General features: G+C 44.7%; 1 protein-coding gene across 3 annotated transcripts in view; it reads right to left on the bottom strand.

Moving 5' to 3' along the window:
* Nucleotides 1-27,869, bottom strand: part of ME3 (malic enzyme 3) — a 133,764-nt gene that overhangs the window by 11,301 nt on the left and 94,594 nt on the right. For 2 of the 3 annotated variants that reach the window (XM_082060952.1, XM_082060953.1), the window contains exons 5-7: nt 24,418-24,579; nt 21,337-21,440; nt 6,908-7,017 (exon numbers count right to left, since the gene is read on the bottom strand). In XM_082060952.1, coding sequence (XP_081917078.1) covers nt 6,908-7,017; nt 21,337-21,440; nt 24,418-24,579 — 376 coding nt within the window. The remainder of the gene's footprint in view (nt 1-6,907; nt 7,018-21,336; nt 21,441-24,417; nt 24,580-27,869) is intronic. The other variant, XM_082060954.1, reaches the window with a different exon arrangement.

Below are 27,869 nucleotides of genomic sequence, written 5' to 3'. Positions count from 1 at the left end.
GAAGTTATCTATGTCACACTTACATAGGTCTAGTTTTAAAAGACTGCTAAAGATGCCTAGATCCAGGCTTTACGATTCTGTGCACTATTGTCTCTGCCCTGCCCATATGTGTGAAAAGCTTTTGAATGACATGATCAGATACAATTAATTAAATAACATGTTAGAGATTTCTTAATTTTTCTGCAACTCTGACTAAACTTGCAGAACAGCTTCTGCTGTTCTGTGCTGAGTAAGCAACCTGAGCCTGAATACATCATGTTTGATATGTGAATATGGAGGGTAACACATTGATCAACCAGGAGAATGAACTTTTCATAGAAAACATGAAGGCTGGAAAGAGATGCCTGGAAGTCACCTAGCCTAGGATCTGCTTAAAGCAGGGCTAGCTCCCAAATTAGATTGCTTAGGGCCTTCTCAAAGGATAGAAGTCCCAAGGCCTCTCTGCACAACTTGTCCCAGTGTTCAGCCACTCTCACGGTGAATGGTGTCATGTGTGATCACATAACTGAATAATGACACTGGATCTTCCAACCAATCATTTTGGTTGGAAGAGACCCTCAGGATCATCGAGTCCAACCACAACCTAACGTAACTCTAGCGCTAAACCATGTCCCTAAGAACCTAATCTAAATGCCTTTTCAACCCCTCCAGGGATGGTGACTCCACCACTGCCCTGGGCAGCCTGTTCCAATGCCCGACAACCCTTTGCATGAAGAAATTTTTCCTAATATCCAATCTAAAGCTCCTCTGGTGCAACTTGAGGCCGTTTCCTCTTGTCCTATCACTTGTTACTTGGGAGAAGAGACCAACACCCTCCTTGCTAAAACCTCCTTTCAGGCAGTTGTAGACAGTGATAAGGTCTCTCCTCAGCCTCTTCAAGTGAAGTAGTCCAATCCCAATCACAAGTTGATGGGTCCAATCTATTTCTGCTTAGCCCAGGCACAAACTCCTGCTGATTTTTTGGTTCCTCGGTGCACATCTTTGAAGGCTATGTTGTACTAAGACAGGCTTTTACCGCAAAGACAATGAGGTACCTGCACACAGAGCCCTAGTCCCATGATAAGAATCTTAGGTGTGCAAATATACAGGGTTTCTAGGGACTCTTGCCTATTTAGCACAGATTATTCAACAGAAAACATCCATGAGATCTGATGAGAAGCATCTGAGGATGCTGAGGTACATGGCCAATGGCATTGCAAAGTCATTCTTTGAAAGGTTTTGGTAATTGGGGAGATTCCCATTTCCTGAAAAAAGACAAATGTCACACCCATCTTCAAGAAGAGCCAGATGAAGGGTCCAGGGAATTTTACCTCACTCGGTCTTACCTCTGTACCTAGGGAATACAAAGCAAAGCTTCCTGGAAGGCATAAAACCATAGAGTAGTTTGATTTGGAAGGCACCTTCAAAGCTTATCCAGTGCCACCCCTGCCATGAGCAGGGACATCTTCACCCAGATCAGGTTGCTCAGAGCCCCATCCAGCCTGACCTGGGATGTCTCCACGGATGGGGCATCCACCACCTCTCTGGGAAACCTGGGGCAGTGTTTCACCTCCCTCATGTCTAGGAACATGAGGCTGATTGAGAAGAGCATGGCTTTCTCTAGGCAAATCAACCCTGTCAAATGCAGCTGCCTTCTGTGATGAGACAACTGGCTGTGTGGACAGGAACAGGGCAGTGGGTGTTGCTTGCTTTGACCTGCGTGAGGCCTTTTAAATAATCTCCCAAAGCACCCTTGGAGCCAAACTGGAGAGATACAGACTGAACAAATGGACTGTCAGTTGGGTGAAAAAGTGTTTGGCCTGAAAGGCTTGTGGTCAGTGGTACAAAGTGGTACAAAGAGGTCAGTACTATTTATGTCCTATTAACTGCCTGGATGGTAAGACCTAGTGCACCCCAGCCAGTTGGATGATTACAAATTCAGGATAGTGATTAATGACTGTCACTTACAGGGATTTTAGCAGGCTGGAGAAATGGGCTCAGGGAAACCATATGAAGGTCAGCAAAGGCAAGCACAGAGTCCTGCACCTGGGAAGAAGGAATAATTTCATGCAACAGCACGTGGTAGAGGCTGATGGCTGAAAAGCAGCTCTGCAGAAGAGGACTTGGGGGTAATGATGGACAAGAAGTTGAAGATGGGCCAGCAATATGCCCTTGTGGTACAGAAGGCCAACAGCTTGCTAGACTGCATAAACAGAAGTCCAGACTACAGGTCAAGGAAAGTGATAATTTTGTGTCAGCACTTTTGAGGTCATATCTAGACCAGCATCTCCAGTTTGGGGCTCTCAACACAGGGAATATATGAACAAACTGGAACAAGCCCAAAGGAGGGCCATCAACATGATCAAAGTATACAAGAAGGACTGAGAAACCAAGGTTTCATTAAGTTGGAGTAGGCTAAGAGGGAATCTAATTTTTGTCTGCAACTACTTGAGTGTTTGTAAAGGAACCAGATTGTTCCTTATTGAAAGCAGCCCCGTGGTGAAGGACATGAGCCGGCAATGTGCACTTGCAGCCCAGAAGGCCAACTGTACCTTGGGCAGCATCAAAAGCAGCGTGGCCAGCACGTGGAGGGAGGTGATTCTGCCCCTCTGCTCCGCTCTGGTGAGACCCCACCTGGAGTCCTGTGTCCAGCTCTGGAGCCCTCAGTGCAGGAAAGACATGGACCTGTTGGAGAGGGGCCAGAGGAGCCACAGAAATGATCAGAGGCTGGAACAGCTCTGCTGGGAGGACAGGCTGAGAGAGCTGGGGTGTTCAGCCTGGAGAAGAGAAGGCTTTGGGGAGACCTTATTGTGGCCTTTCAGTACCTAAAGGGGGCCTACAAGAAAGCTGGAGAGCAACTTCTTTCAAGGGCATGTATGGATAGGACAAGGGGTGATGGTTTTAAACAGAAGGAGGGCAGATTCAGGTTAGTCATGAGGAAGAAATTTTTTGCAGTGAAGGTGGTGAAACCCTGTCCAAGGTTGCCCAGAGAGGTGGTGGATGAACCATCCCTGGAGACATCCCAGGCCAGGCTGGACGGGGCTCTGAGCAACCTGATCTGGGTGAAGATGTCCCTGCTCATGGCAGGGGTGGAACTGGATGAGCTTTGAAGTTCTCTTCCAACCTAAACTATTCTATGATTCTATGGTTGTTCTCAGAAGTGCACAGCAGAAGGATGAGGGGCACTGAACACAAGTTGCATCTGGGGAAAATAGGTATTAGGGAAAAAAAATGCACAAGGAAGACAAAAAACCCTTGGAACAGGTAGCACAAAGAGGTTGTGACAATCCATCCTTGTAGATACTGAAAATCATTTGGCTGGATAAGGCTCTGAGGAACCTGATCTAACGTCAAAACTGGATCTAAATTTGAAGTCACCTTGCAAGTGAGTAAGGAGTTGGACTGGGTGATGTTCAGAAGTCTCTTCCAAACTTACCCATTCAATAAGTTTATATATTTTCTTGTATGAAGAATGAAGCCAGAGACGCCTGTCTCAGGGATTCGCAAGACTTAACACCTTTGTAAGACTTTTTAGTTGTCCGTTTTCTTTTTATGCACACTGAAGTGGAACGAAGTTGCAGCAGGAAGAGGAAAAGCAGGATCTAAAGCATTCTCATGTCCCTCCAATCTCTTATGTGCTTCATCGCCTGCTCTGGTACTTCACTGGGAAAAAGGGAGAAGTGACAATCCATTTTCTCCCGTAGAGCTGAAATTGAAGCTGTTGCCCCTTGCATGAACCCAGCCAGAGCTGGGAAAGGATGGATGTCATCACCCCATAGAGGAAGGAGCAGCTTTCCCTAAACGGGGAGCTCCCTTGCGCGGGCACGATCCGGCTCCTGCCAGCTCCCAGGCTAATGGCTTTTGGAATCACAGCAAACACCTCGTCCGGGTTTGTGGTCCCTGGCAGGCGTCCCACTCAGCATCAGCAGGCTGGCTCCAACTGGACGGGGTCTGAGTCATTTTAATTCTCTCAGGTTAGGACGGATTTGGCAATACGGTAATTTGTGTAACAACAACAACAACAAAAAGTAGGCTTTAATATTTTAAACTGCTTTCTATTTCGGTAAGCCGTGGGGCGGCAAGAGGGAGGTGTACAAGAGATTAAGTGGAGCAATTTATACTTTCTTCCCACATCTCGTCTGCGTGTGTGTTGGGCACATTGCATTGAGAGTCCCACTAACCGATGGGTAATGAGTTTAAATTAGCATAGCTCAGGCCTAATCTAACTTGCACTGTTTGTGCCCAAGATGTGTTTTTCAATCAATATACTCAAAACAATGCCAGCTCAGAAGCTGGGATAATTCAGGCTTCAGGAGGTCTGTTCCTGTCTGACTTGAGTAAAATGAAGCAGGCCTGCTTAAACAAGGCTTTGTATAATTCTAATTAATCATTTAACAACACAATTTGCTCTGAACTCACCCACTTTTTTAAGTAAGCGAGTCACGAAACACCAGCATGTTAGAAAAGAGAGAGCCTGAGGGAAAACCAAAGAACAGGAGGGTGTAAGTGAGAAAATAGCATGTCCTACCTTCCTACATGTACCTACAGAGGGGTACATGCATATTAGAGTGGGTAGATCAGACTATGCATCCCAGCTTCAACTCCATTCATCTCTCACATGACTCCAAGACAGAGTTAACTGAGCAGATCCAAGTTACTTCAGCTTCCAAAAGGTCCTCAAAACTCATTCCTGACTACAACCCTGGCTTGGAATCCCCTTTTCTTTCTGACACCTACATAAAAAAGCCTGAAACAGTGGCTTGCTTCCCTTGAACCATCACTTGTCCATGCAAAAGAGCAGCAGGGTTTCCTTCCTTATCTACTTCTGTGGAACCAGTGCCAGATTGATGCTTTATTTGAGAATATAAGGGAGTTTTACTAGTAGAAGGTAAAATCCTACTGTTTTAACAGGTGCAACTCCAAAGAATTCTCAGGGGACTTGACGTCTCCCATGCACCGTGACACACATCTAACTGGGGAGAAGCAAATCAGGTCCATTTTATGGCAACGCTGTTTCACAGCATCCTCCTGGATGCGGTTTGCCCCTTCAAGGGAATAATTTCTAGGAGGTGTCTGAGGCATTCAGCTATGACCTATGGCCAGAAAGAAACTACACAAAATACAGTCTCCCGCTTCCTGCTCAGAATCTTCAGTTCTGCTTTAATATCCTCTTTCTCTTTTCTCTGCCAATCAAAGAAACTATTCCAATTCACCAAGAAACCTTTCCAGTTCATTCGAGTTACCCCAAAGCATAACTACATCCAGGCCCACAGATCTGCCACATCGTCTGGCCTCTTTTCTTTTTGAATGAGGAGTCCCCTTCCACTTGTAGAGAGAGCAACTAATCCAAAATAAAACTTCACGTCGTTGGCTTCATCTGTCCATCTCTAGAAAAGTTTGAGTTCTTGGTTCCTTCATTCGAGACTTCAGTTCAAAAATGTATCTCCTGTGTTCTCTTCTTTTGTGCTGCTCTCTCCACTGAAAGCTTTTAGATTATAGAACCATAGAATCGTTTCGGTTGGAAAAGACCTTTAAGATCACCGAGTCCAACCATTACCTAACACTGCCAAGTCTACCTCTAACCCATGTCCCTAAGAATCACATCTACATGACTTTTAAACCCCTTCAGGGATGGTGACTCCACCACTGCCCTGGGCAGCCTGTTCCAATGTCTGACAACCCTTTCCAGGAAGAAATTTTTCCTAATATCCAATCTAAACCTCCCCTGGTGCAACTTGAGGCCATTTCCTTTTGTCCTATCACTAGTTATTGGGAGAAGAGATCAACCCCCACACCTTGTGGATGACAAGAACACCTCATGAGCTTTCTTGTAGAGGAGTATCTATCTCACCTTCTGTGAAATGCCTTAAGCTCCTCTGCTTCTAAACTCTCTTCATGGAAATGTCTTTGAGCAGGACCATGTGTCCCATCACACCGAACATATTCCCACAAGTCCTACTCCTTCTTGTGCCATGATGGACATGAACAAGCTGTTACACATGCTTCCAAATATTGGTAGATGGGTTGCGGATGCAGAAGTAGTGCTGGAAAGTTTGCTCACAAAAGAACCAGCATTGTGTGAAAAATTACACTGGCATTTCTTTCTGTCTCTTTCAAGTATGAGTGAGGATAAGCCCAACCAACTTCAAATAATTAAATCAACAAACCTTGGGAATTTCTGCATGTTGCAAGCAGGACTAGACAAAAGAAGAGATGAAGGGACTCACAGGAGAAGAACTGGTTATTTGTAATCACTTGGGAAGGTCCTGTCCCTGTCAGGTGGTTAAAAGCAAAGCCAGCAGCAGACCAGGATGCCAGCAACAAGCAGCTCGCACCCCTCTGCGCATTTGAGAAGTTCTGCTGAGCCCCCAGGACCTGGGGGATGTGCTGGACATAACCCCAGCTTTGCTGCTGTCATTTGGCATTGAATGAGTTATTTGAATCACTCTAGGGGAGAATATATCTGTTCTCAGATCACCGTGGAGTTACCATCCAAGGAGGGGAAACAAGTTGGTTTGCCTTCTTATTTGTGCCTGTAATAAGGACAACAATAAAGGGCTAGTGCCAGGATCAGCTAATGACCACTTGGCTTGTGGAAACTGAAAGCCTTGCATAACTGTTAAAACGTCATCATTGTTTTAACTAAATTATAGAAAATTAATGGAACTCTAAACTACCTTCATAATCTAGAGCACATGATCTATTTTCTCTCTTCAACAACATTTCTGCAGTGAACAGCTAAATTCCCCAAAACAATGGAGACTCACTTTTCAACTCAGACAGCAGTGCTTTTGTTTGTATTTTAAATGCTTATATGTAAACTCTGAAATTTATCACACATCTGAGTACTGAATAATAAACAGTCTTGTGATCTTAATCACCTTCCCTTATGAGAAGATGAAATTTGCATTTTCGTAACAGTACTTACCCTGAATATCATCGTTGAATGTACAGTATCTGTTGCGGTATTTATTGAGGAGACGAAAAGCGTTAGCATTGGCAAAATCTTCAAACTGGATCAGACAATTAATGCCATACCTGCAAGTTAAAGGGTAAGTAAAAATGAATAAAAATATTTCTATAACATAGGACGATAAATACATATTTTACCAGGACAATGTAGCTAGAGACTCTAGTGCAGAGATATAAGCATCATAAGAGAAATGTATCACAGTAACAGCAAATGGGATCACACCCTTCCCAAGGTCCAACACTCAGAAGAGTGGAATTACCATTAATAAATTGTATTAGTAATTCAAAAGGCTTCTTGTGTGTATATATATATATATATATATGTACCTATATATAAAAATATATATGCATTTTTGGACCATTGATATGACAAATTTTGAGTGGCGTGTTTACTGGGGAGCATCTCAAAGTGGAGGGGAATCTCTTCTGCAGTGGATATTGGACCTGCCATGTTGCAATACAGCAGCTCTGACGGCAAAGGGAACACCAGCCAAAGGGACAGCATCAAGTGCCCACTTCAGCTGTAGGTGACCAAGAGATGAGGAAAAAACCCGCTTGTAGGATCCCACGGACTGAATGCTTCATGGTGTGATTTCACAGCCGCATTTTTGTGCTTTGGAAACGTTTCCCCCCACTGAGTTCCTGTGCATGTAACAAGCACGCAATGAGAGCTAGTGATGCATAGAGTCAAAAGACGTGAAATAATCACAAACTTCCCATAATTGTCCAGTAATACAAGGGCAAGTGTGCAGTTTCTAAAAACTGGGGAATATTCAGACTGAATCACAGAGTCACAAAGTAGTTGGGGTTGGAAGGGACCTCTGGAGATCATCCAGTCCAACCCAACTGCTAAAGCAGGTTCACCAGAGCAGATCACACAGGAATGTGTCCAGATGGGTTTGAATGTCTCCAGAGAAGGAGACTCCACAACCTCTGTGGGCAGCCTGTTCCAGGGCTCTGGCACCTCAAAGTAAAGAAGTTTCTCCTCATATTCAGATGGAACCTCCCGTGTTTCGGTCTGTGCCCGTTGCCCCTCATCCTATTGTTGGGCACCACTGAAAGGAGTCTGGTCCATTCTCTTGACACCCACCCTTGAGATATTTATAAACACTGATGAGAACCCCTCTCAGCTTCTCTTCTCCAGGCTGAACAGACCCAGCTCTCTCAGTCTATCCTCAAAAGCAAGATGCTCCAGCCCCCTCATCATCTTCACAGCCCTCCGCTGGACTCCCTCCAGTAATTCTTTGTCCTTCTTAAACTGGGGAGCCCAGAACTGGACCCAGTACTGCAGATGTGGCCTCACCAGGGCAGAGTAGAGGGGGAGGAACAACCTCCCTGTATCTGCTGGTCACACTTTTCCTAATACACCCCAGGTACCATTGGCCTTCTTGGCCACAAGGGCACATTGTTGACTCATGGTCAACCTGTTGTTGACCAGAATTTCCAAGTACTTCTCTGCAGAGCTGCTTTCCAGCAGGTCCATCCCTGACCTGTACTGGTGCCTGGGGTTATTCCTCCTCAGGTGCAGGACCCTACACTTGCCTTCATTCAACTTACATTCTTAAATGGACAGGACACCTGCTGCCATTGGTTTTGTGACTTTGAACAGGACAAATCCCTTCCTGTACCCTGTATGACAGGCTATGTAACAACTGCAGTGTATTGAAACTTCACATTTTTTTTATAAGATGCTCTTAAATTGCCCCCAGTGTGCTGCTAACTACAAGTTACACCACGTACTTGAGGGACAGACTGTTTATGCACGTTAAGCCTCCCCACTGCAGATTCTGGCAGCTTTCATGGAGACACCCAGTATCACAGTTTCTTCTGAAATGCTGAGCAACACTCTGCAAAGCAGTAGATGAAGATTCCCTAGTCTCTTTCTCTATGTAAAGTCTGGGCAGTCAAAATGAACATTGTGGATATCCAAGGAAATTGTGCAAATAAACAATATAAAAAGTGCTTGTGAAAAATCAGTTTGCTAATGGTTGAACCTCTTACCCATCATTTGAATGTGTAAGGAAAACATAGTTAAGAGGGAGATGACACACCGTCCAGAACATCTGCTAACATCGCACAGCAAAGAATTAGCAAATCTTTAAGCAACTTCCGTTGCTATAGAAACTATTTATCTAACACCAGTCTTATTATTTATTTGTATCACTGAGGAAATAACATTACTGACTTGCTTAATAAAATCAATGATCTCAGGCAGCACTAATGTATGTGTGACCAGCTCTCCAAAGAGCAGCGGGGTGGGTGGGTGAGTTTCCCTGACTAAATGCTCAAATTTCCAAGAGTTTTAACCTGAAGTTGTTTTTTTTTTTTTTTTTCCTCTTTTAAGCACAGAATTCTTTCCTCACTTCATATTCCTGATCTGCAGCATAAGACAGTGCACAGTCACTTCTATCTGGTTTTGTCTTTGATCATTTTTTATAAGGCAGAGCACAAGGACAGTAGGGTGGCCCACAAACACTTCATTTTCCTGCCCCTTAGTATGACAGGACAGTGCTGGAATGCAAACTCTTTTCACTGAGTTTTTTTAAGATTGTTTTCTTTTTCTCTGCAATATGTCCACTGAAGTTTTTAAAGTATAAACCGCATTTTTCGAGCCTATGTGAGCCTTTGCATAATGTGAGAACTAAAATCTTCATTATTAAAGACCACAAATTGGTCATGATAAGACCCTATCACTGGATGCTTCAAATGAAAGAACTAAATATTTCACACTCACAGTTAAACATGGGAACCTAGGGATGACGAACCTAGTCCTCAAGGACTACTCACCTTGCTGGGGTTTTGAGAGGACTTTGAAAAACTTGTGCTGCTCAAAGTCACTGAAATTATGGGGACACTTGGGACAGACTTTATAGTAGGGTCTGTTGCAACAGGACAAGGGGTGATGGTTTTGAACTAAAAGAGGGGAGATTCAGGCCAGACATGAGGAAGAAATTTTTTACAATGAGAGTGGTGAAACCCTGTCCCAGGTTGCCCAGAGAGGTGGTGGATGCCCCATCCCTGGAGACATCCCAGGCCAGGCTGGATGGGGCTCTGAGCAACCTGATCTGGGTGAAGATGTCCCTGCTCATGGCAGGGGTGGCACTGGATGAGCTTTGAAGGTCCCTTCTAACCCAAACTGTTCCATGATTCTGTTAAATCAGTCACAAATTAGGCAGATGACTTACTGAGCCATCTTAGAAATCCATGCTTACTGCTCTTTCCTAACGATACTTTGGCGGCTGCAACACCCCAGCTTAGGATGATCTGAGCAGCCCAAGCATAAACTTGGCAAAGAGTTATGAACAAAACAGCTGCTGGGGCCATTTGTAGTAACATCCTTGTAAGTATCAACATGATGAGTCAGTTCTACTGTCCTTTCTCCACAGCACAGTGAATCAGATTTGTGTAGCTTGGTTCATCCCAAAGGAATTCTGAGTGCTCTATGAAGAGTATTTGGGTAGCATCCAAAAGTGAAATGTAGCCAACTTGGGACTAGAGGACAGAAGTGCTTTAATATGCAACAATGCTAAAAAAAAATCCAGCTCAGGAGAGAAGGTGGAGAACACTTGTTACTGCAAAGGGAAATGGTGGCCAGGGAGCTGCTACTTGTACTGGAATTCAGCCAACAAAACACAATGCAGAATGGGATTTCTTCCACTACCTTTACATATCTAATAAAGTTTGTCTGTGTACGGTACAGCGAGACAACTCTGGCTGCCCTCTCAAACAACAGAGAGAAAGAGGCACGTGCAATAGCAGCTTTGAAGTAGTTCAAGTGGAAAATGGAAGTAGAAAACACCTCTGGAGATGCCTCTTTCTCCAGTCTCCATGAAGAGAGTCTAAGATCATCAACTTAAATTCAGATGTGTAACTTTAGACACCTAAATTAGGAGAGATAATCTAATGCTATTTAATTATCACCACGGGTAAGAAAGACCTTAAATATATGTCACGTGTCCTAGGTGAGTGGCTTATCACCATTTCAGCTGCAATGCTCTGCTGTCCCCAGAGGCTGCAGTTTCTTTGTTGATCTTCTCTGTAGAAATTGTCCTGCTCCATCCCTTGTGTAGGGTATCCAAGTGGTCCCCTATCAGGGTACATGGAAATACTTCAGGATGGACTGAAATACATTGGTCTACTCATTGTTAACATTTTTAAAATGAAAACTGGATTTTGAGAAAAATCATTGTTACAATTATTGTGTTTCATCCAAAACATTGCAGTTTCCATTAAGAAACCAAAATCAATGATTTCTTGTTGAAGGAATTATTTTTAGTGAGGTATGCTCTTGTCTTACCAGCTAAGAAAGTTTGCTGTTTAACTTTTGAGATCCGATATGAACGCAGTCCAAGTCAGTAGACACCAAAGCACTTACACCACACTTGCTGTCTGTAGGTACAGGATGCCTCTTTTTAGAAAAAGTGATTGTGAAGTGAGAATTTGAACAAGGACTTCAGAAGATCCCCTCTGTCACATTTAAATATCCTTCAGTTTGTGGCTAGAACTGAGGGTGGCCCTGTAGAGAGACCTTGCAAACTGCCATGGTAGGAAGAGGCTCCCGAGGTCAGCCTGCTTGGCTCGTTGCCTGTTCTCAGAGATCCCTCCATGCTTCCACCATGACTCACCTCCCATCCTTCAGCTAAGAGCCTGAGGGAGCGTTTGAAGCCAAGATCAACAGGTCACACCAGGACTGAATGTTTTCCAGCCCAGGAAAGACGTGGCCATATCAGGTTGGCTCCCTTCGGTAATTTCATCCTGACTGTCAGTGACTCACGTTCTCCAGAGCATTCCATCATCGTCTTGGCATCTGGGACATCAGTAGTTAAACACCCAGGATCTAATTGCCTTTATCTAAAAGGAAAGCTCAAATGTAGACTGTCAGGATTTCAGACTGACAAGGTACATTGAAACAGTGCAAGTGCCAATCTCCAGTTTGGTTTCTTCCATTCTCTAGTTCCTCCCTCCTCTTTCAAAGAAGGAAAGTTTTGGGTTTTGACCTTCTGATTTCAGATTCAAAGCTATTCCCACTCTTCTTGGGCACACTGCGCATTTCTTCGGATTTCTGCAGTCCTATGTCTCCTCATGGACCCAGAGCTTTCCCCTTAGCATAAGTAATTCTTACATTTGCAGGCTGTGGAAAAGGATGTTTGGACACTATATTTCTGAACCTCCCTGACAGAGGCGGTTTTGAAAGAATTCAGACATTCTCTGGAGAGAAATGGAGAGAGACTATAACAACAAAGTCTTTTATGCTTATTAAGTATTATCCAGATCGACGCCTTAACACCAATGCCCCCTCAACCACGACACTTTTCAACAAAAATGAGACATTTTGGAGTTACAACCCAAACTCTGCTGTACTGGCTTGTATTCTGGGTTAATGTCAGGTGTAAACGTCGATATCCTTTGCTGAAGGCTTTGATTGTTTGTTTGTTTGTTTATTTTCAGACAAAACACCGAATCTGATTTATCCCTAAAACCAGTTTTCACTTCTGTTTCATAATTGGTGACACCGCAAGAGTCATTATTTAATACCACCACTGCTTCTCCTGGTTCGCCGTTGGCTGCCAGGCCACCATCTGGGGACCCTGTTCTCTACCACCTCTGGAATCAATCTACCCACCTCACAGAGCTGGAAATAAAATGTTGCACTTTGTCAGGTCTTCCTCATTAAAAAAAAATCACTTGTCTTTCATGGTAAAGAATATATTGCTGCCTCATTAGTTTGCATATTTGGGGGGTTTGTGCCATAATTATGACCCAAAGTCTGGCTTTTTCTCCCATATCTTGCAAAAATCTTCCTGTAAAAAGAGCCTCACTGAGAAAAGTGTTACAGAATGGTTCCACACACTTATTTTAATCCTATCTCCAACGCCTGCCTAGCAATTTTTGCAGAAACAGCAGGATTTTTAAAGAAATAATACACTATTGATCAAAATAATGGTGTAAGACTGTCACCCTAATGAATCACAGAATCACAGAAAGATGACTCCAGGAGCTAAACACATACAATAGTATAAGTCTGTTGTATAAAATTACCACCCACTAATCTTTATTAAGAAATTATTCTATTTCCTGGAAAACAAGTGTAGGATTGACACTTTGTTTATCATTGTGCTGTTGTTTTGGTGCTGTTACTATCAACTTACAACTGCACTGCATCTCTGGGCTGTGTTAACAGGAAAGATGCTGGTAGTAAAGTCCGTATCCCCTGCAGAGGAGGATGCACATCTCTCCTGGATGAGCACCAGGTGTGGAACAAAAGAGCGTGAATCCCAGAAGAGGGAGGCGGGCGTTATCCTGATGACATTGCTTTTAGCTTCTTTATCCAAGAGATTTCTCAATTGCCTGAACAATCTCATTACACAGCTTGGTTTTTCCATGCCCATCTGTATACACCTCCTCGAGTTCATCCAGCCTCATCATCAGCCACAAGGTCACAGAGGAAAAAATTCATGAGGCAGCATTTAACATTTGAGAAGCGTCTGAACAAAACTGCACAAGTCAGAACTTCAAGAGTGGCCTGAGGACCTGTGCAGTGCCTTTGCTGACCAGTATCCAAAGGATGTTCTTGTTCACCCTAAGCAAGGAGTATAAAACATTCCTACATGTATGAAAAAAAAAATGCAAGAAGGTCCAGTTCCTTTATGGAAAGAATCATGGGCAGGAGGTTTCAATCCCTGTCTGAATTTAGCATTTTATAGCACTGCCTTCAGTCATTCATGGTGTAAGGAGTCAGCTTTGATGTGCTGCAACTCCAACTTATAGTCTTAGATTAAACCAGGCAGAGAAGAGCCAAATTGTCCTTGCCCTTGTCCTTGAGACTTTCTTAGTGCTGCTTGATACACCAGCAACCAATGTTCTGATTTCCAAGAAAAATGGCACTTCAGTAAAGGATTGTAAGGGACCTTCAAAGCTCACCCAGTGCCACCCCTGCCATAAGCAGGGACATCTTCACCCAGACCAGGTTGCTCAGAGCCCCGTCCAGCCTGGCCTGGGATGTCTCCAGGGATGGGGCATCCACCACCTCTCTGGGCAACTTTAAGAATCTGCATTTTCCTTGAGTATGAAGGGGAAGCAGCCTGTGCCTCTGTTATGGGGTCCTGCCCGAGTGTGCTGCAGGTGGGCAGAAATGGGGTCCAGGGCCAGCTGGGACATTCAGGTGGAGAAAAGACACGTTGTTCCCGTAAGGTCTTTGCAAACTGAGTTTTCACAAACAAGCATGGAAGAAAACTAGACTGTCCCACCTGGCACCAAGGCTGACTTGAGGCACAGAACAAGATACGCTTTCATCTACATTAGAAACAGAGACAGAACCAGCAATCTTAAATAAGCAAACACTGGTGCCAAGCTAAGAGGCTCAGAGGGAGAAAGTACCTTTGTTCATCCCACGCAAAATGGACGTGAGGCCCAGGCTTGTTCTTGCTCTTGATGACCCAGCTCTTTCCCTCCCCTGAGCCCACTGACAGCCCCGAATGGCCACTCTGGTGTGGTTGCTGGGATCTTTGCAATAGACAGGTACACAAAAGCGTTAAGTATTAATATGTCCCAGAAAGCTGAGGCTTCTTCACTGTTGTTCACGTCTGGGAGATCTCACATCAGGATTGCACGGTTTGCATATTTGTATGAGTTTCTGGCCAGGAAGAGGAAAGCCAGACAGGTAAAGAGACAACAGTGAGATGGGCTTACTGCTCGGGGCCAGGCAAGTGCACTGGTGTCTGCAGGGAGAGCCTGCAACACTTACTTGCTTACAGGCTGCAAACAGATGTTACACTTAACATCAGAAAAAGCCTTTAATTCCTTTAATTTTTAATAGTTCCACATGGCTAAGAGGAAGGCAAGTTTTCCCTTAAAAAAAACCTGACAATGAAAACTAGAAGTTTGGTAAATTAAAATAAAAGTTGACCTTCTGGTTCTGAAAACACTGAAAAAACCCTTCAAAGCCTCACTCAGTACTGTGATGTGATTTAATAGCAACATGTATATCAGTCATTAAATAGTTCTACTAGTGTTGAAGGGAGAGATGAAGAGATAAGTCAGAAAACGTGATCATATCTGTTACTATGTTTTTAAATGGAAGCTGCATGAGTAATGTTCATTAATTGCCAGATAATCATTGCATAGTGAAAGCTGGACCTAAGAATCCAAAATAGAAATCATGACTGTTGTAGCAGCTACAATGGTCGTCATGAATGAGACAAAAATACAATTGCTTTTGTGCTAGAACGTTTGGTTTTGAGCCAACAGGTGGGATCTGGTAATCTCTTATATCACAGCAAATTCAAAATTTAGAGCCCTAGGTCCAGGGTTTAGAAATCCCACACCAGGGAGCTGCATCATGAACGCAACAGGAGCTGCTGCCTGCTTCACCATCTTCTTAGGCTGCAGACTGTTTCTGACGTTGGGAAGGAATCCCACCAGGTTTCTGCCAACAGAACCATGGCCACCAGGCTCTGGGGCATGGAGCCTGCTGTGGGTTCAGTGACGGCTAAATGAAAGTGACCCTCCAGCACAAAGACAGGAGGAAATCCCTGAATCCGGGATTACTGGAAGGTGGGGGTGTGCCAAGGATTGTTCACTGCTTGTTCCTAGTCAAATGCCAGGGCATCTGCTATGAGTTACTGCTGGAGACAGGATATGGGGCAAGATCAAGCCAAGATCAATCACAAAGCTTGTGGGGAAAAAGATCTTGAAAAATCATAGTCAACCTTCATTGTAGTCCATATAGCAGCAAAACTGCCCCCAGTCCCCCTCTAACAACCAGCTCTTTCATGCAGCATGTCCCATGGGTCTGGAGCACAAGTGTGATGGGAGCGGCTGAGGGACCTGGGGCTGTTCAGCCTGGAGAACAGGAGGCTGAGGGGAGACCTTATCACTGTCTGCAACTGCCTGAAAGGAGGTTGTAGCATGGAGGGTGCTGGTCTCTTCTCCCAAGTAACAAGTGATAGGATAAGAGGAAATGGCCTCAAGTTGCACCAGGGAAGATTTGGATTGGATATTAGGAAAATTACTTTGTGAAAAGGGTTGTCAGGCATTGGAACAGGCTGCCCAGGGCAGTGGTGGAGTCACCATCCCTGAAGGGGTTTAAAAGGCATTTAGACGAGGTTCTTAGGGACATGGTTTAGTGCCAGTGTTAACAGTTGGACTTGATGATCTTGAGAGTCTCTTCCAACCAAAGCAATTCTCTGATTCTATAACTCCCAAGCACTAATTCCAGCACTAACGGCTGCTATGGCCATTCCACTGTTTTCATGCAAAAATGACACCATCCTCCTTGCACTGAGCATCTGGAGGCACCAGGCTTCTTGGGAGCAGGGCATGAGCAGGAGATGCAACCACACCAGTGCTGACCCTCAGTGCAGCTTTGAGCTGCCCTCTGACAGACAATGAATCGAGCCTCACCACCTGCCTGCCACCAAACAGATCTTCTCCATCTACACCTTTCTAAACCAGCTGTGGTAAACCTGGCTTAGGTGGGAAGCACAGACAGAAAGCCTAGGGCAGAGGGCTTTTTGACATCTGTTATTGCGTTATCCTAAAGGATTTGAAGGCAAGGTAATAAGAGTCTATTGCAACAGAGATTCTGTAGCAGCACATCTGGAACTCAATCACTCCTCAGTGGCAGAAAATGGAGCTAATGAAATCTAAATATTGTCCCTTGACTTTGAATATCCAGTGGCTAAAAGCAGATCGTAGGAGCTGGCTGACAAGCTCATCCCACATCCAGACAGGATATTTCCCATCACCATCACTTCTCTTTTTTGGATGGTGTCAGAGTCCCTCTGGGCATGGCAACAGGGACAGATGAGGAAGGAAAATATCCACCCTGTATTCCCAGAGGGCTGGAATTAGTCTATCCCATCAGCCCTGCCAGAGCACTGGTGATGGTCTGCACATCTCCCAGCAGACACAATTGCTGAGGGACTTCAGGTCTTAGCAGTATTACACGAGGGCTTTGTGGAGGCCAGTGATGCCTAGAGACTTCAGCATAGTCATTCAGGATCAATTAGCCAAGTTACCTAGAGTATCTGAATAAATATAACAGATGGACACCTGATTGGTGATTTTGTTTCCAGAAGTGCTGGCAAATTTGTGATCCACGACCCTGGAGAACTGCTGAAACAGAGGCAGCATGTTGTGGAGCAGACTCTGCTTGTTGGAGAGCGCATGGTACCTGACTTGGTGTGTTTGTCGGTAAAAGTACCAGGAAGGGATTAGGCAAAGAGAAATCAGGTATTAAACAAGCACAAGGAACAAGAAACTTAGCAGAGCTACTTTCCTTCTTCTCCCATTTTGAGAAACCAAATGCTTGACCTCCTGATGTCTTCCACGCTCTGCTGGCACAGGCTGGTAGGAAGTTTCTAGTCCCCTGGTCACCCTTTTAATAAGCCCTGATGGGAAAGGACAGGGGAATGAAGTTATGACAGTTTAATGATGTTCCTGTGACACGGTTTGCTGTCGTATGGAGGTGCCTCTCACAGTCTCAGGCCGTGTGCTCAGCAACTGCCAGCAAGGGACTGAGCCCAGCAACAGGAACGGAGCCTGGAAACTGGGGACAGGCCACCCTCAACACCTCTGACCCCCTGGAGCCACTGAGCCATGATGAAACTAAGGAGGATTGAATGGAATAAGACAGATAAGGAACTGGCCTCCAGTTTATACACCAGTTTAGGAGGAAAAGAGAAGGAAGAAAGAAATTTCCAGTGGTAGTTTGCTTTGAAAGAGGGTCTGAAGAATAAAGAATATTGTTACTGTAGATGCTGGGCTGGAGCTCTGCAGAATCCAGAGAACATGCCCCAGCACAGCTCATCTCCCATCGCATTTTGATTTTGACCTTAATTTGCTCATATAGGCAAGCTCCAGAAATTCTGTGGGTTACACTGATTATTATCTTTGGACATTTTAGGTGATCATTTATTCCAGACAACAAAAATGTACCAGTTCAAGAATAAGACTGACTTGCCCTTTGCCATGGTAACTGAGGAGAGGGAAAACTGAAGCAGTGTATTTTCCCATACAAAGCATATTACTCATTGTGTGAAAACAGCAATTTGTCAGGCTGCTTCATTCATTCCTAGGCTAGGCTCTACGGGCTAAATTTTGCACGTAGTTGCCTCCCAAGAGGAGAAAAATGCGCAGTCATTCCACGTGTTTTTGGTGAAAGAGCAATGAATGGAGGCTTAGGCAGCAGGAAAATGCAGAAATGTATCCAGGTGTTTCAGGTGGGGCTTTTCTTTCTAAAATTGCCCAGAAGTCACACTTTATTTCAAACTAGTCTAAGTACTAACTCCGAAGCCTCTGACACACTCCTCAGTTCATCATGAGGTGGCTATTATGAGACCAGGAGCCCTTTCTACCAACTGTAGGGGTGTCCAGCTATAGAAATTTGACATCTGTTTGATATTATTATTCCATTAGAAGAGTAAATCTTCGCTCCCCTGGCTTTCTTGTGGGTTCTGACACATTCCACTTCAGTGACAAATGTCCCTTGGGCCGGCAGTGATCTGACAGGGTGGGAGGTACTCCTGCAGAGAGACTGGCGAATGGTTTCCACAAGAAGCTGAAGGACCAGGAAGCAGGCAGAATTTGTGCACAAACATCCAGATGAAAAGGAAACTCCCAGATTGCAAGAGATTTGTGGGAACGCAAAAGGTTCCTCCCCAAATAACCAAATTTGCCTGTGACATTATAGACTTGCAGAAGAAACCTCAGCAGACCACAGATCACAGCACATTGTACTCACAGGTTTCCTCACACGTGGGCGCAGGCTACAATAAAGTAGCGTGTTCTTTCTGAACAACTTCTGCTTCCTTTCCTAAAGGAAGCGAGAGATCCTGCTGGGTTGCATCCAGTCATTCCAGTGGAAATTAGAGGCCAAATGAATCTGTTTCATGTAAGTTTGCCAAATCCAGGCTGATAGCAGGATTATTCGGCAACCCAGAGCTCACAGAGCATCACACTCCAACAACACTTTAGAATATGCTGGTGGTCAGGATGATAATGTGGGGTAACTCCTTTCACTCAAGGATCTCCACATACTTTACAGATGTGAATGGAGAAGTGCAAAGTGGAATTTCCCAGCTTCATTTTGCAGAGAACTTTTTGGGGGCTTTCTGTGTTCAAGCGATTCATCCTGGCTACAAGCAATAGAAAAGTTTGGACAGGGGCCCCAGGAACTTGATTCCCACCACTTGGATGAAAGCATTAGACACGAGATCATCTCCTCACAAGAGTTAATTGTTTTGTGGCTGAGTGTCTTCTTCCTTCAATTAGCTCATATAAACTAAACACAAGAAAATAACAGCCAATAAGGAAAATAAGAGCAAATTCTTCCTCTCCAGCAGCAAGAACAGAAAAGGCAAATTGTCTTTCTGGCCCTGTCACTGACATTGCAGGAGCAGGGGGTGCAATGAGCTTTGCATTTAACACCACAGACATCAACCTCAGAGCCAAAATTTGTGATGTCTGAGGCGATCAGCAGCTTTTTCATTCTATTGTTTCCATTCTATCATCAACACCAGCACTGCAAGACCCCTGTGGTCTCCTGGCCAGAAGGAAGTGGGACAGTTTCTGTGACACATTAATTAGTGACTACAATCAAAATAAACAAAAAAAAGCATAAATCAACCATGACAACTCTTAAATATGTTCTACTTGTAGAGCCTCTTATGATTTCTTAGTTGTGATTTACCAGTTTTCTAGTTTCCAATAATTTTTCCCCCTATATAACCCCCCAGTTTCTAACGCAAAACTACACTGCCATCATCTGACATTTCAGTCAAGCTTTTCTTATCAAATATAAAGAAGGACAAACCAGATCGCAAACACAAAATTCTCTCCTCTGTGGTCATCCTTAGGTATTTCTAATCCAATAGGCAGGACAGTGTTATTGGGTTAATATTCAGAGATACAGGGGCTATTGCACTGGCTGACAGCGAGTATCTTTGCACAGTATGTGGGCAAGTGCAGCTGGGGGGGCTGACATATGGGACATGTCTACACCGTGCTGCTGAACAGCCAAGGAGAGACTCCTGTCCTACAGCAGCGTTGGACACGCACGGGGTGCAGCACAACGCTGCACAGAGCCACCACATCAACAGACGCTGAAATTCCCCACGACGCACTCATCCCTCTCAAAACTCCGTTCCTCAGCTGTGACTGAATAGTCCTCAGCGTTTCAACCCCTATTTCCTACAAACCTCCACCCACAGCCAGCTGGGCTGTCACACCTCACGCAAAGATGTGCGGCTCAGTGGACGAGCAGCTGTTGTCCTTAGACACTGGACATGATGCCTCCTGCCTCAAGGGAGACAAGATGAACATGGGGTTTGGCCTAGATGACCTTTGAAGGTCCCTTCCAGTCTGAACTATTCCATGATCCCACAATTCTGTGTACCACCCACTCCCATTTCTGCAGGAACACACACACAGAGCTGGCTGGAGACACAGAAAGAGGGAAGATCAAACACATCTCCTTCAGCAGACCCTACAACATACAGACAGGCAGCAGCCTATTAATCAGGCACAGACTGTAGCTCTCTGACACTTATCTGCTGCTTCAGGAAAGGCAAAAAAAGCTCCTTAGGAGCTTGGGGCTTTCCAAATATTACTTTTTTTTCCTTAACAGTTGTTCTCACTTTCCTTCTTAGGGTAACATCTCCAGATGGTCATGTATATTTTAATGTGTTTTCTTTTCACCAGGGAGAGGAGCTCGGTGCAGTGCCAGAGGTGCACACACAGCGCTGAGCTTGTGGTGCTGCTCATCCCCTATCTAAGTCCCTGGTACATCAGAGACCCACCAACCCAGCCAGTCAGTAAGAATGGAAACACGCACCCGGTTTGCCCTACAGTGAAAAAAACAGTGTTTATAAGCCTGGCCTTCTCACTCCTCAGACTTCAATGCCAGCAGGGAAGCTCCTGTTCTTAACAAAGCGACAGACAGGCCGTCTGCAGACTCACACAGACTCCGTGCGGAGTAACGTGCCATTTCCAGTTAGACGATTTCCTTCACAATGCTGAAAGCTGGAAACTTCCTTCACAAAATGTAAACAAACCAAAGTTTAGATTCTGTCTGTGCTGAGCGAGGCTCATAAATGCGTGATGGAGGCCAGATACAGCCCACAGGGCATACGCTTGACACCTCTGGCCTATATGGACAGGAAATGGTTATAAATAGTCAGTCCTATTTCAGTTCTCTGAAGACAAATATTTTTGACACAGAGTGCTCAAGCACAAAGAGTCATTTGTAGACCACCCAGCAGACTTGCATTTAAATGACCTTTCTTCGCTTGGATGATCAATTATACTAATGTTTATTTCACGAGTTGCAACATTCATTCTTAAATGGAAGCAGCCCAGAGGAGCAATGTATATAATCCCACTTACTTGTTGGTAACTGCCTGCATAAACTCATCAATCAGTTCGTCGTACTGTTTCCCACGAACTCTCTTGTGTTTCAGTCCAATATAGAGTGGATCACTCAGGAGAGCCTAGGACACAAAGCAATTCTGTTGACATCTTCTCTTCCACCAGTGGATGGAGATTTATGTCACAGGCTACCCAAAAAGCTTGTCTGCTGTGGTCATATTAATTTTACTTACTATGCAGTGAAGGCCAGCTCACGCAGCTCTTCCTGGGCAGAAAATGTTTCCATAAGAAGCTATAAACTAACTTTTAATGTAAATAAAGTCAGAGGGATGTAATGCTTGTTGACCGATGTAGGAAATAGAGCTCTGCATCCCCAGAACAGCTCCACCACGGTTCCGTGCAGAGATGCCTCACTCCTAGTGAATAAAACTGACCTTGTGTGGTGAGCGCTTACTGTTCAATCAGTTCTTAATTTCGTACCGAAGGTTACCAGGAAAGCTGTTGACCATAAACCGTGCTCTGAGAAATGAAGATCGCCTGAGGTAACCCGAAATGATGTGTCATACAGGCCTCTAGGTACCATCCCTGAGTCAACCAGCACCAGTGATGGGATGCCAAAATGTTCCCAAGCACTGCACTTGCAAAGCATTCACCTCCAGTTATCTGCAGATGTCAATGCAAGGTATTTTCCTACAACAGATTAGTTTATTTTTTGGCTCCTGTTGGGAATAACAAAACCCAGGCCATTCCTCCCACCAGTCCAGCAGTTGTTAAGTCAGGACCCCTAAGCCACCTAAAAAGGACTTGGTCAGCATGGAAACAGCACATGTTTTGGGGAAAATTACGGGACAAACAGTGGCAGAAGACAGGTGGGTCAACACCTCCATGAGTCACTGCAAAGCAACTCCACTTCTCTTCCCGTTTCAGGAACTGAATCATTCACATAAGAAGAGGACAAACCATCACAAACCTATTGTCCTGAAGCCATATGGGCCCTAAATATTGGCAGATATGCTAAAATCCGATCTGTTTTTACAGCCACAGCTGTTTTCCCTTAGAAGGAAAGATGAAAGACATTTTCCTCTGAGTTTGATACATTAACTCTTCAGGGCGACAAAACAGAGAGCAGACCTATTTGCTTTACTTCACTGATTGCTCCTATAGCTCCATGTGCTGGTTCCCAGAGTTTAAAATTCTCCCCCAGGCAAACTGAGAAATGCCAAGTTCTGAAAAAAACCCAGTTTGCTGAAAGAGTAAAGTATAATGGACTATCAGAAAGATAAGCTGGGAATTTTTGCTAAAAATACAATATATTTATATACATATAGCATATATATATGCAATATATGCTATATTTACTCCATTCTACCTGAGATGCTTGTGTTAGCAACAGTCACCCTAAGCTCACCATTTATCAACAGGCAGAGATGAATGGGGATGAATGCCTACAGGAGGTGTCTTATTTCTGCTGATAAATGAGGTTACTTGTGGGGTGGGATCCTCCTAGGATGTGCTTAGGGTTGGGTTAAGCTGGGTTTACGCACATGAGAAAGCCATTACATCAACACACAGATTATTTATGTTGTTGAGGAAATACATTGTTTATATTGCTGGAAACCAGCAACTTTTATGTCTTGATCCCAGCTGTGGAAATTGCCTCCACAGAGAAGTTCCTGGACACTAAAGTTAGACCTGACCTTGTGCAGAACAGAAGTGCCCAAGTCTGACTCAGGGAGTCCTTTTTCTGATATTATCTGACCCCTGGAGATGCACAAAAGTCATTGGTGCCACTTTGGATTTTAGTGTCCCCTCTGGATGCTGAGATAGAAACGGATGGTCATGCATGGTCAGAAGCTCAGTGGGGAAGCACTTAGACCCAGGTCCCTCTGGAGATAAGCTCCAGCTGGGGGGTTTGGGGCATGCCAGCACTCGGTGGTGTGCAGACCAGCATGGAGAAGAAGGAAGAGATGAAGGAGCCAAAGCCAAGTGCGATGCTCTTCTGACCGGAAACTCCAAGAAGTGAGAGACAGAGACTTAATTCCTGCGTTAGCCTCAGAGGGTCCAAACTCAGAGCTCCCACTGTGCAGGAAAGACCATGGATCAGGCTGAGATGAGCACACCCCATATTCCTTCAGTCCATGACAGGCCTCTGTGCTAAAGCAATAAAACAATCCCAGGACCAGGAACCAAAGAGATAATTGGGAATCTCATCCTCAGTGTCATCTATGGCCACCGATTTTGCTTTCTTTCATTCTTTTTGAGTGTCCACTGTGAGACACTTGTGGTGGAGTGAAAGACGTGCAGAAAACCTAGCTTTTGAGCACAGGCATGTCTGAAAATGCCGGCCCTCATCTGTCTTCATACACAAACTCAAAGCTTTTGTACCCCAGCTTTGCTGTTTCTCTCAAGAAACATGTGTTTGGTTTACTTGGGGTCAAGTGAGGCACAAGTACATTTTACAAAAATGGACAAATCCGGGCCATCACAAATAACTATAGGATATTAATTTTAAAAAAGACATCCTCACAGATGTCCATTCTGGCATTACTGAAATGCTGCACTTCGGCCTTTCCGAGCCAGAGTCATAAGGCAAAAATCTGCAAACAGATGGAGTCCTCTTGTCTGGTTATCGTGTGCAGGAAAGCGTGCGATCTGACAAAACACTGAAATTAATCATTCCCAAACCACCCACCAGGGATGCTCTGTTTTCTGGAATACAGTCGCCTCTACGCAGACACGAGTATCTGCTTGATCTCTCACAACTACCAGAGGAAGAATAAATCTGAGACTTCCTGTACAAAGCCTTTCAACCCACCTTGCCACGCTGAAAAGTGGGGCTGACCCTTCAGCTCCAACTGGCAACACTCTGAGTCTGCTCACCAGGGGACCATGAGGCTACTTAGCATTTATTTAAGTTCCCATAAGAGCAAAAGCTCTTGAGCATCAAAGAGGAATGAAACCTGGACATTTCCCTGCAGTGCTGGTCTAGTCATTGTCTCATCTTGGCTTTGTCTCTACATTTAGGGAACTGTCCTCAGATAAGCATTAATCTCAATTCTTTCTCCCCGCCTCCATCAGATTTATGAAAAGCTGTCTTACCTCATTGTCTGTGCCAAAGTCCAGCAGGATGGGGAGACAGTGTTGTGGCTGAACTCCACCACAAGCTGTGTACAAAGCAAGCTTCCCCACTGGGATACCCATGCCGTAGCTTCCCAGATCTCCTAAGCCGAGAATCCTCTCTCCATCTGTCACCACGATAGCCTGGAAGGATCAAAAGAGACTGTCGTGTGGGGTTGCCAAGGCTCTAGAAGCAAAACCAGCTCTGCTGTCTCCCATCGACACCATTCTGCATCATGCAATGGATATTTGCTCCTTCTACCTACCATGTTAATTAGCTGCCAGTGACAAAGGGCTGATCATTTTTGGGGGTAGAGATAACGTGATTGACAGGTAGTTGCTTGCAGTGTGCGACAGGAGCAGCTCTGCTAGCCAACACCTCAATTCACTTGTAGCAAAACCTAACCAACACGGCTCTTTGTGCATCCTCACCTGTACAGCCAGAGCTGCACAAAAGAGATCTGGCCTTGACTTTTCCTCTCCTTTTGAGGAAAAAGAGCTCTGTACAGAAGTGCTTGTGTTTATGAACTGCATCTGTGGTGGAATGGTTGGACTCAATGATCTTAAGGGTCTTTTCCAACCTAAATGATTCTACGATTCTCTGATTCCAAGTATAACAAACTCATGTCTTCACACTGTTGTAGAGTAGCTGTGGAGTAGCCAACATCGGATAATCAAAACAAAACTCATTATAACTGGGTCCTTCTCCCTCTGGTACTCCTGGCTGCAAGGCCAGAAGCCATCAGCACGGCAGCAGCACAGACTGTGGAGGGGCTCCTGCTCCGTGTATTTCATATTAGACCTTTCTTCCCCCAGAGTTGGGAGTTAAACAATTGCCATTAAACTCTTTGTACAACTGGCCTTTGGCATTTCAGCTATACTTTAATGTTCTGCCTCACCAAAATCCCTATTGCATAATGTTGTCCAAAGTAGAAGCCTGAAGTTGAGCTGTTCAACCCACGCTGTATGTACATCAAGACCTCAGGAGGCAAATGACCAAGCAGATCTGACTGAGCCTCACAATTTTTAGGTTAATTACTCTCTTTGTCCATTTTGTCCCCAATGTCAGGAACTCTTTGGGGCAGTTCTGAAACCAGTAAGAACAGGAAGATACTGGAGTCCAACCCCACTGTGGGAGAAAAGCTCTAAATACAAGAATGAACTTCAACTTTCAGCACTGTCCCAGCACTTCAGAGAGCTGGGCGCTCACATCAAATGGCTGATCAGGCTGCGGGGGACTCGTGTTCAGTCTAGCTTGGATTTCAAAGGAGAAGACTGCAGAGAACTTCTTTATTTGCTGATCTGCAAAGTTAAGGCTAAACTAAGGACATACACATGCGTGTGCTTCAGTGAGATATACAAGAATGAGGGATTAGAAGTTATCTCAATAGGTGTACTTCCTTAGGGGAGGCATATAATAAAGATGCACCAGTTTATTGCTGTGGTGGAGAAGCATTTAGTTGTTTAGGAATGGAATAAACTCTTGCTGCACTTTCCTATTTCAGGAAGACATGTACTCATCTGTTTCAACGTCCTTTCTTATTCAATATAAACTATACGCACATCCCAGGGCTATTTTCTCCTTCAATCTAAACCATTGTTTGTAATGGCAGAACAGAATTACATTACATTGTTCAGGAATCAGCCTGAGGAGAAACTACAGATACAGAGAACACACACATCTATTCTGCCATTTACATCTATTTTACCCTCTAGCAGAAAAAAACCCAAACTGTGGTAATTTCAGGCGTGATACATTTCAGAATCATAATGTATATAGTAATAGTGACAACCTATATGTAATAAGGGTTATTTTGAAATGCTCCTGCTCTATGTAGAATATTTGGTTTTGTGCTGTTGTTGGTTTCCTGTCGTTAGGAGTCAGAATCCCTAAAAGTGAACCTTCAATGAAAAGCCTATTAAAACTAAAAGGACTACACACTAGTAGTCCCACTAGTAGTAGGTTAGAGGTTGAACAAGCCCTGACACAAGGCGTTCCCAATTGTGGCAGTGATACACTTATCCACCTCCATTTTCAAACATTTTCCCATATATTTTTTTGCTTCTGAGTCAATGTGAAGTGTTACTGATGGGAAAGTCTCTTTTTGGATGGGCTCCATCTGTTTCTGGGCGTTCGCTCACTTCTTCACCACACCCAGGGGATGCAGTAATGGGAACGGGGAAAGCACTGAGCACATCCACTGCTATAGATTTATCCTGAAACTGGTGTAAAGTATGTGAAAAAGAGTCAAAATCCTAACTATGCAGCAAATATTTAATTTCTTCAGTTTTAGATGTGCTGCACTCTGTAGGTACCGAAGCTCCTCAAGGTACTACTGAAAAATACAGGAGAGCAGAAAATACAGCATGAATTGTATCAGAGAGGGGAAACTGGATTCACATTTGTTTGTGGCTCTTTGGACGTAAAAGCAACAACATAAAAAAGCACAAATCTTCAGTGAGGACCTGATATACAATCCTATTAAAGTAATATTTTTAACTGCTCCTGCTCATGTGATCAGAACTCAACAAACAGGACATCAACATCTAGCTGAGCAGGACAGACCCTTCTAAGTGGATCACTGGTTTAACAATTAGGAACCTGTTTTCTACTTCCAGCTGTGCCACACATTTTCTCAATGACTCTAGTCAAGCCTTTGGGACTCTAGTCAAGCCTTTGGCTGGAAGTTAGGAGTGCAGTTTAAGTAAATCATCTAACTAGTTTCTAAGCTCCTTCGATAGCTGATGGGGAAAAGGCAGAAACCTCCAGAGTGCATCTCCTCCCTCCAGCAGCTCGTTTGGGAAGGGATCAAAGGGCTATTTCTCTTCAAAGATGCTCCTTTCCCTCTTCATTGATCACTGCACAAGAACTCACAAGCTGAGACGAAGCACTGAGGCTCCAGGCAGCTGATGTTCACTGAGATGACTCTGGACCATGGGCTGTACGTGGGTAGCCCAGTTTTCCAGTGCCTAACCATAAAATCATAGAATGTCCTGAGCTGGAAGGGACCCATGAAGGATCCATGATTGGAAGGATCATCAAGTCCAACTGCTGTCCCTGCACAGGACACCCCACAGTTCACACCGTGTGTTTGAGGGTGTTGTCCAGTCTCTTCTTGAACACTGTCAGGCTTGGGGCTGTGACACCTCCCTGGGGAGCCTGTTCCAGTGTCCAGCACCCTCTGGGTGAAGAACCTTTTCCTCATGTCCAACCTAAACCTCCCCCGGCACATCTTCCTGCCATTCCCTCGGGTTCTGTCACTGGTCACCAGAGAGACGAGCTCAGCCCTGCCCCTCCTCCTCCCCTTGTGAGGAAGCTGTAGCCGCCATGAGCTCTCCCCTCAGTCTCCTCCAGGCTGAACAAACCAAGTGACTACGCAGGAGGCACCTGGCCCAGCAGAGCAACTCAGAGCACTACACTGATCTCCAAGCTG

Source organism: Streptopelia decaocto (genome assembly GCF_964273445.1).
Source record: "Streptopelia decaocto genome assembly, chromosome: 1".
Classification (NCBI taxonomy): domain Eukaryota; kingdom Metazoa; phylum Chordata; class Aves; order Columbiformes; family Columbidae; genus Streptopelia; species Streptopelia decaocto.
The sequence above is the reverse complement of the archived record's forward strand: the minus strand, read 5'-3'. Positions and strand labels throughout refer to the sequence as shown.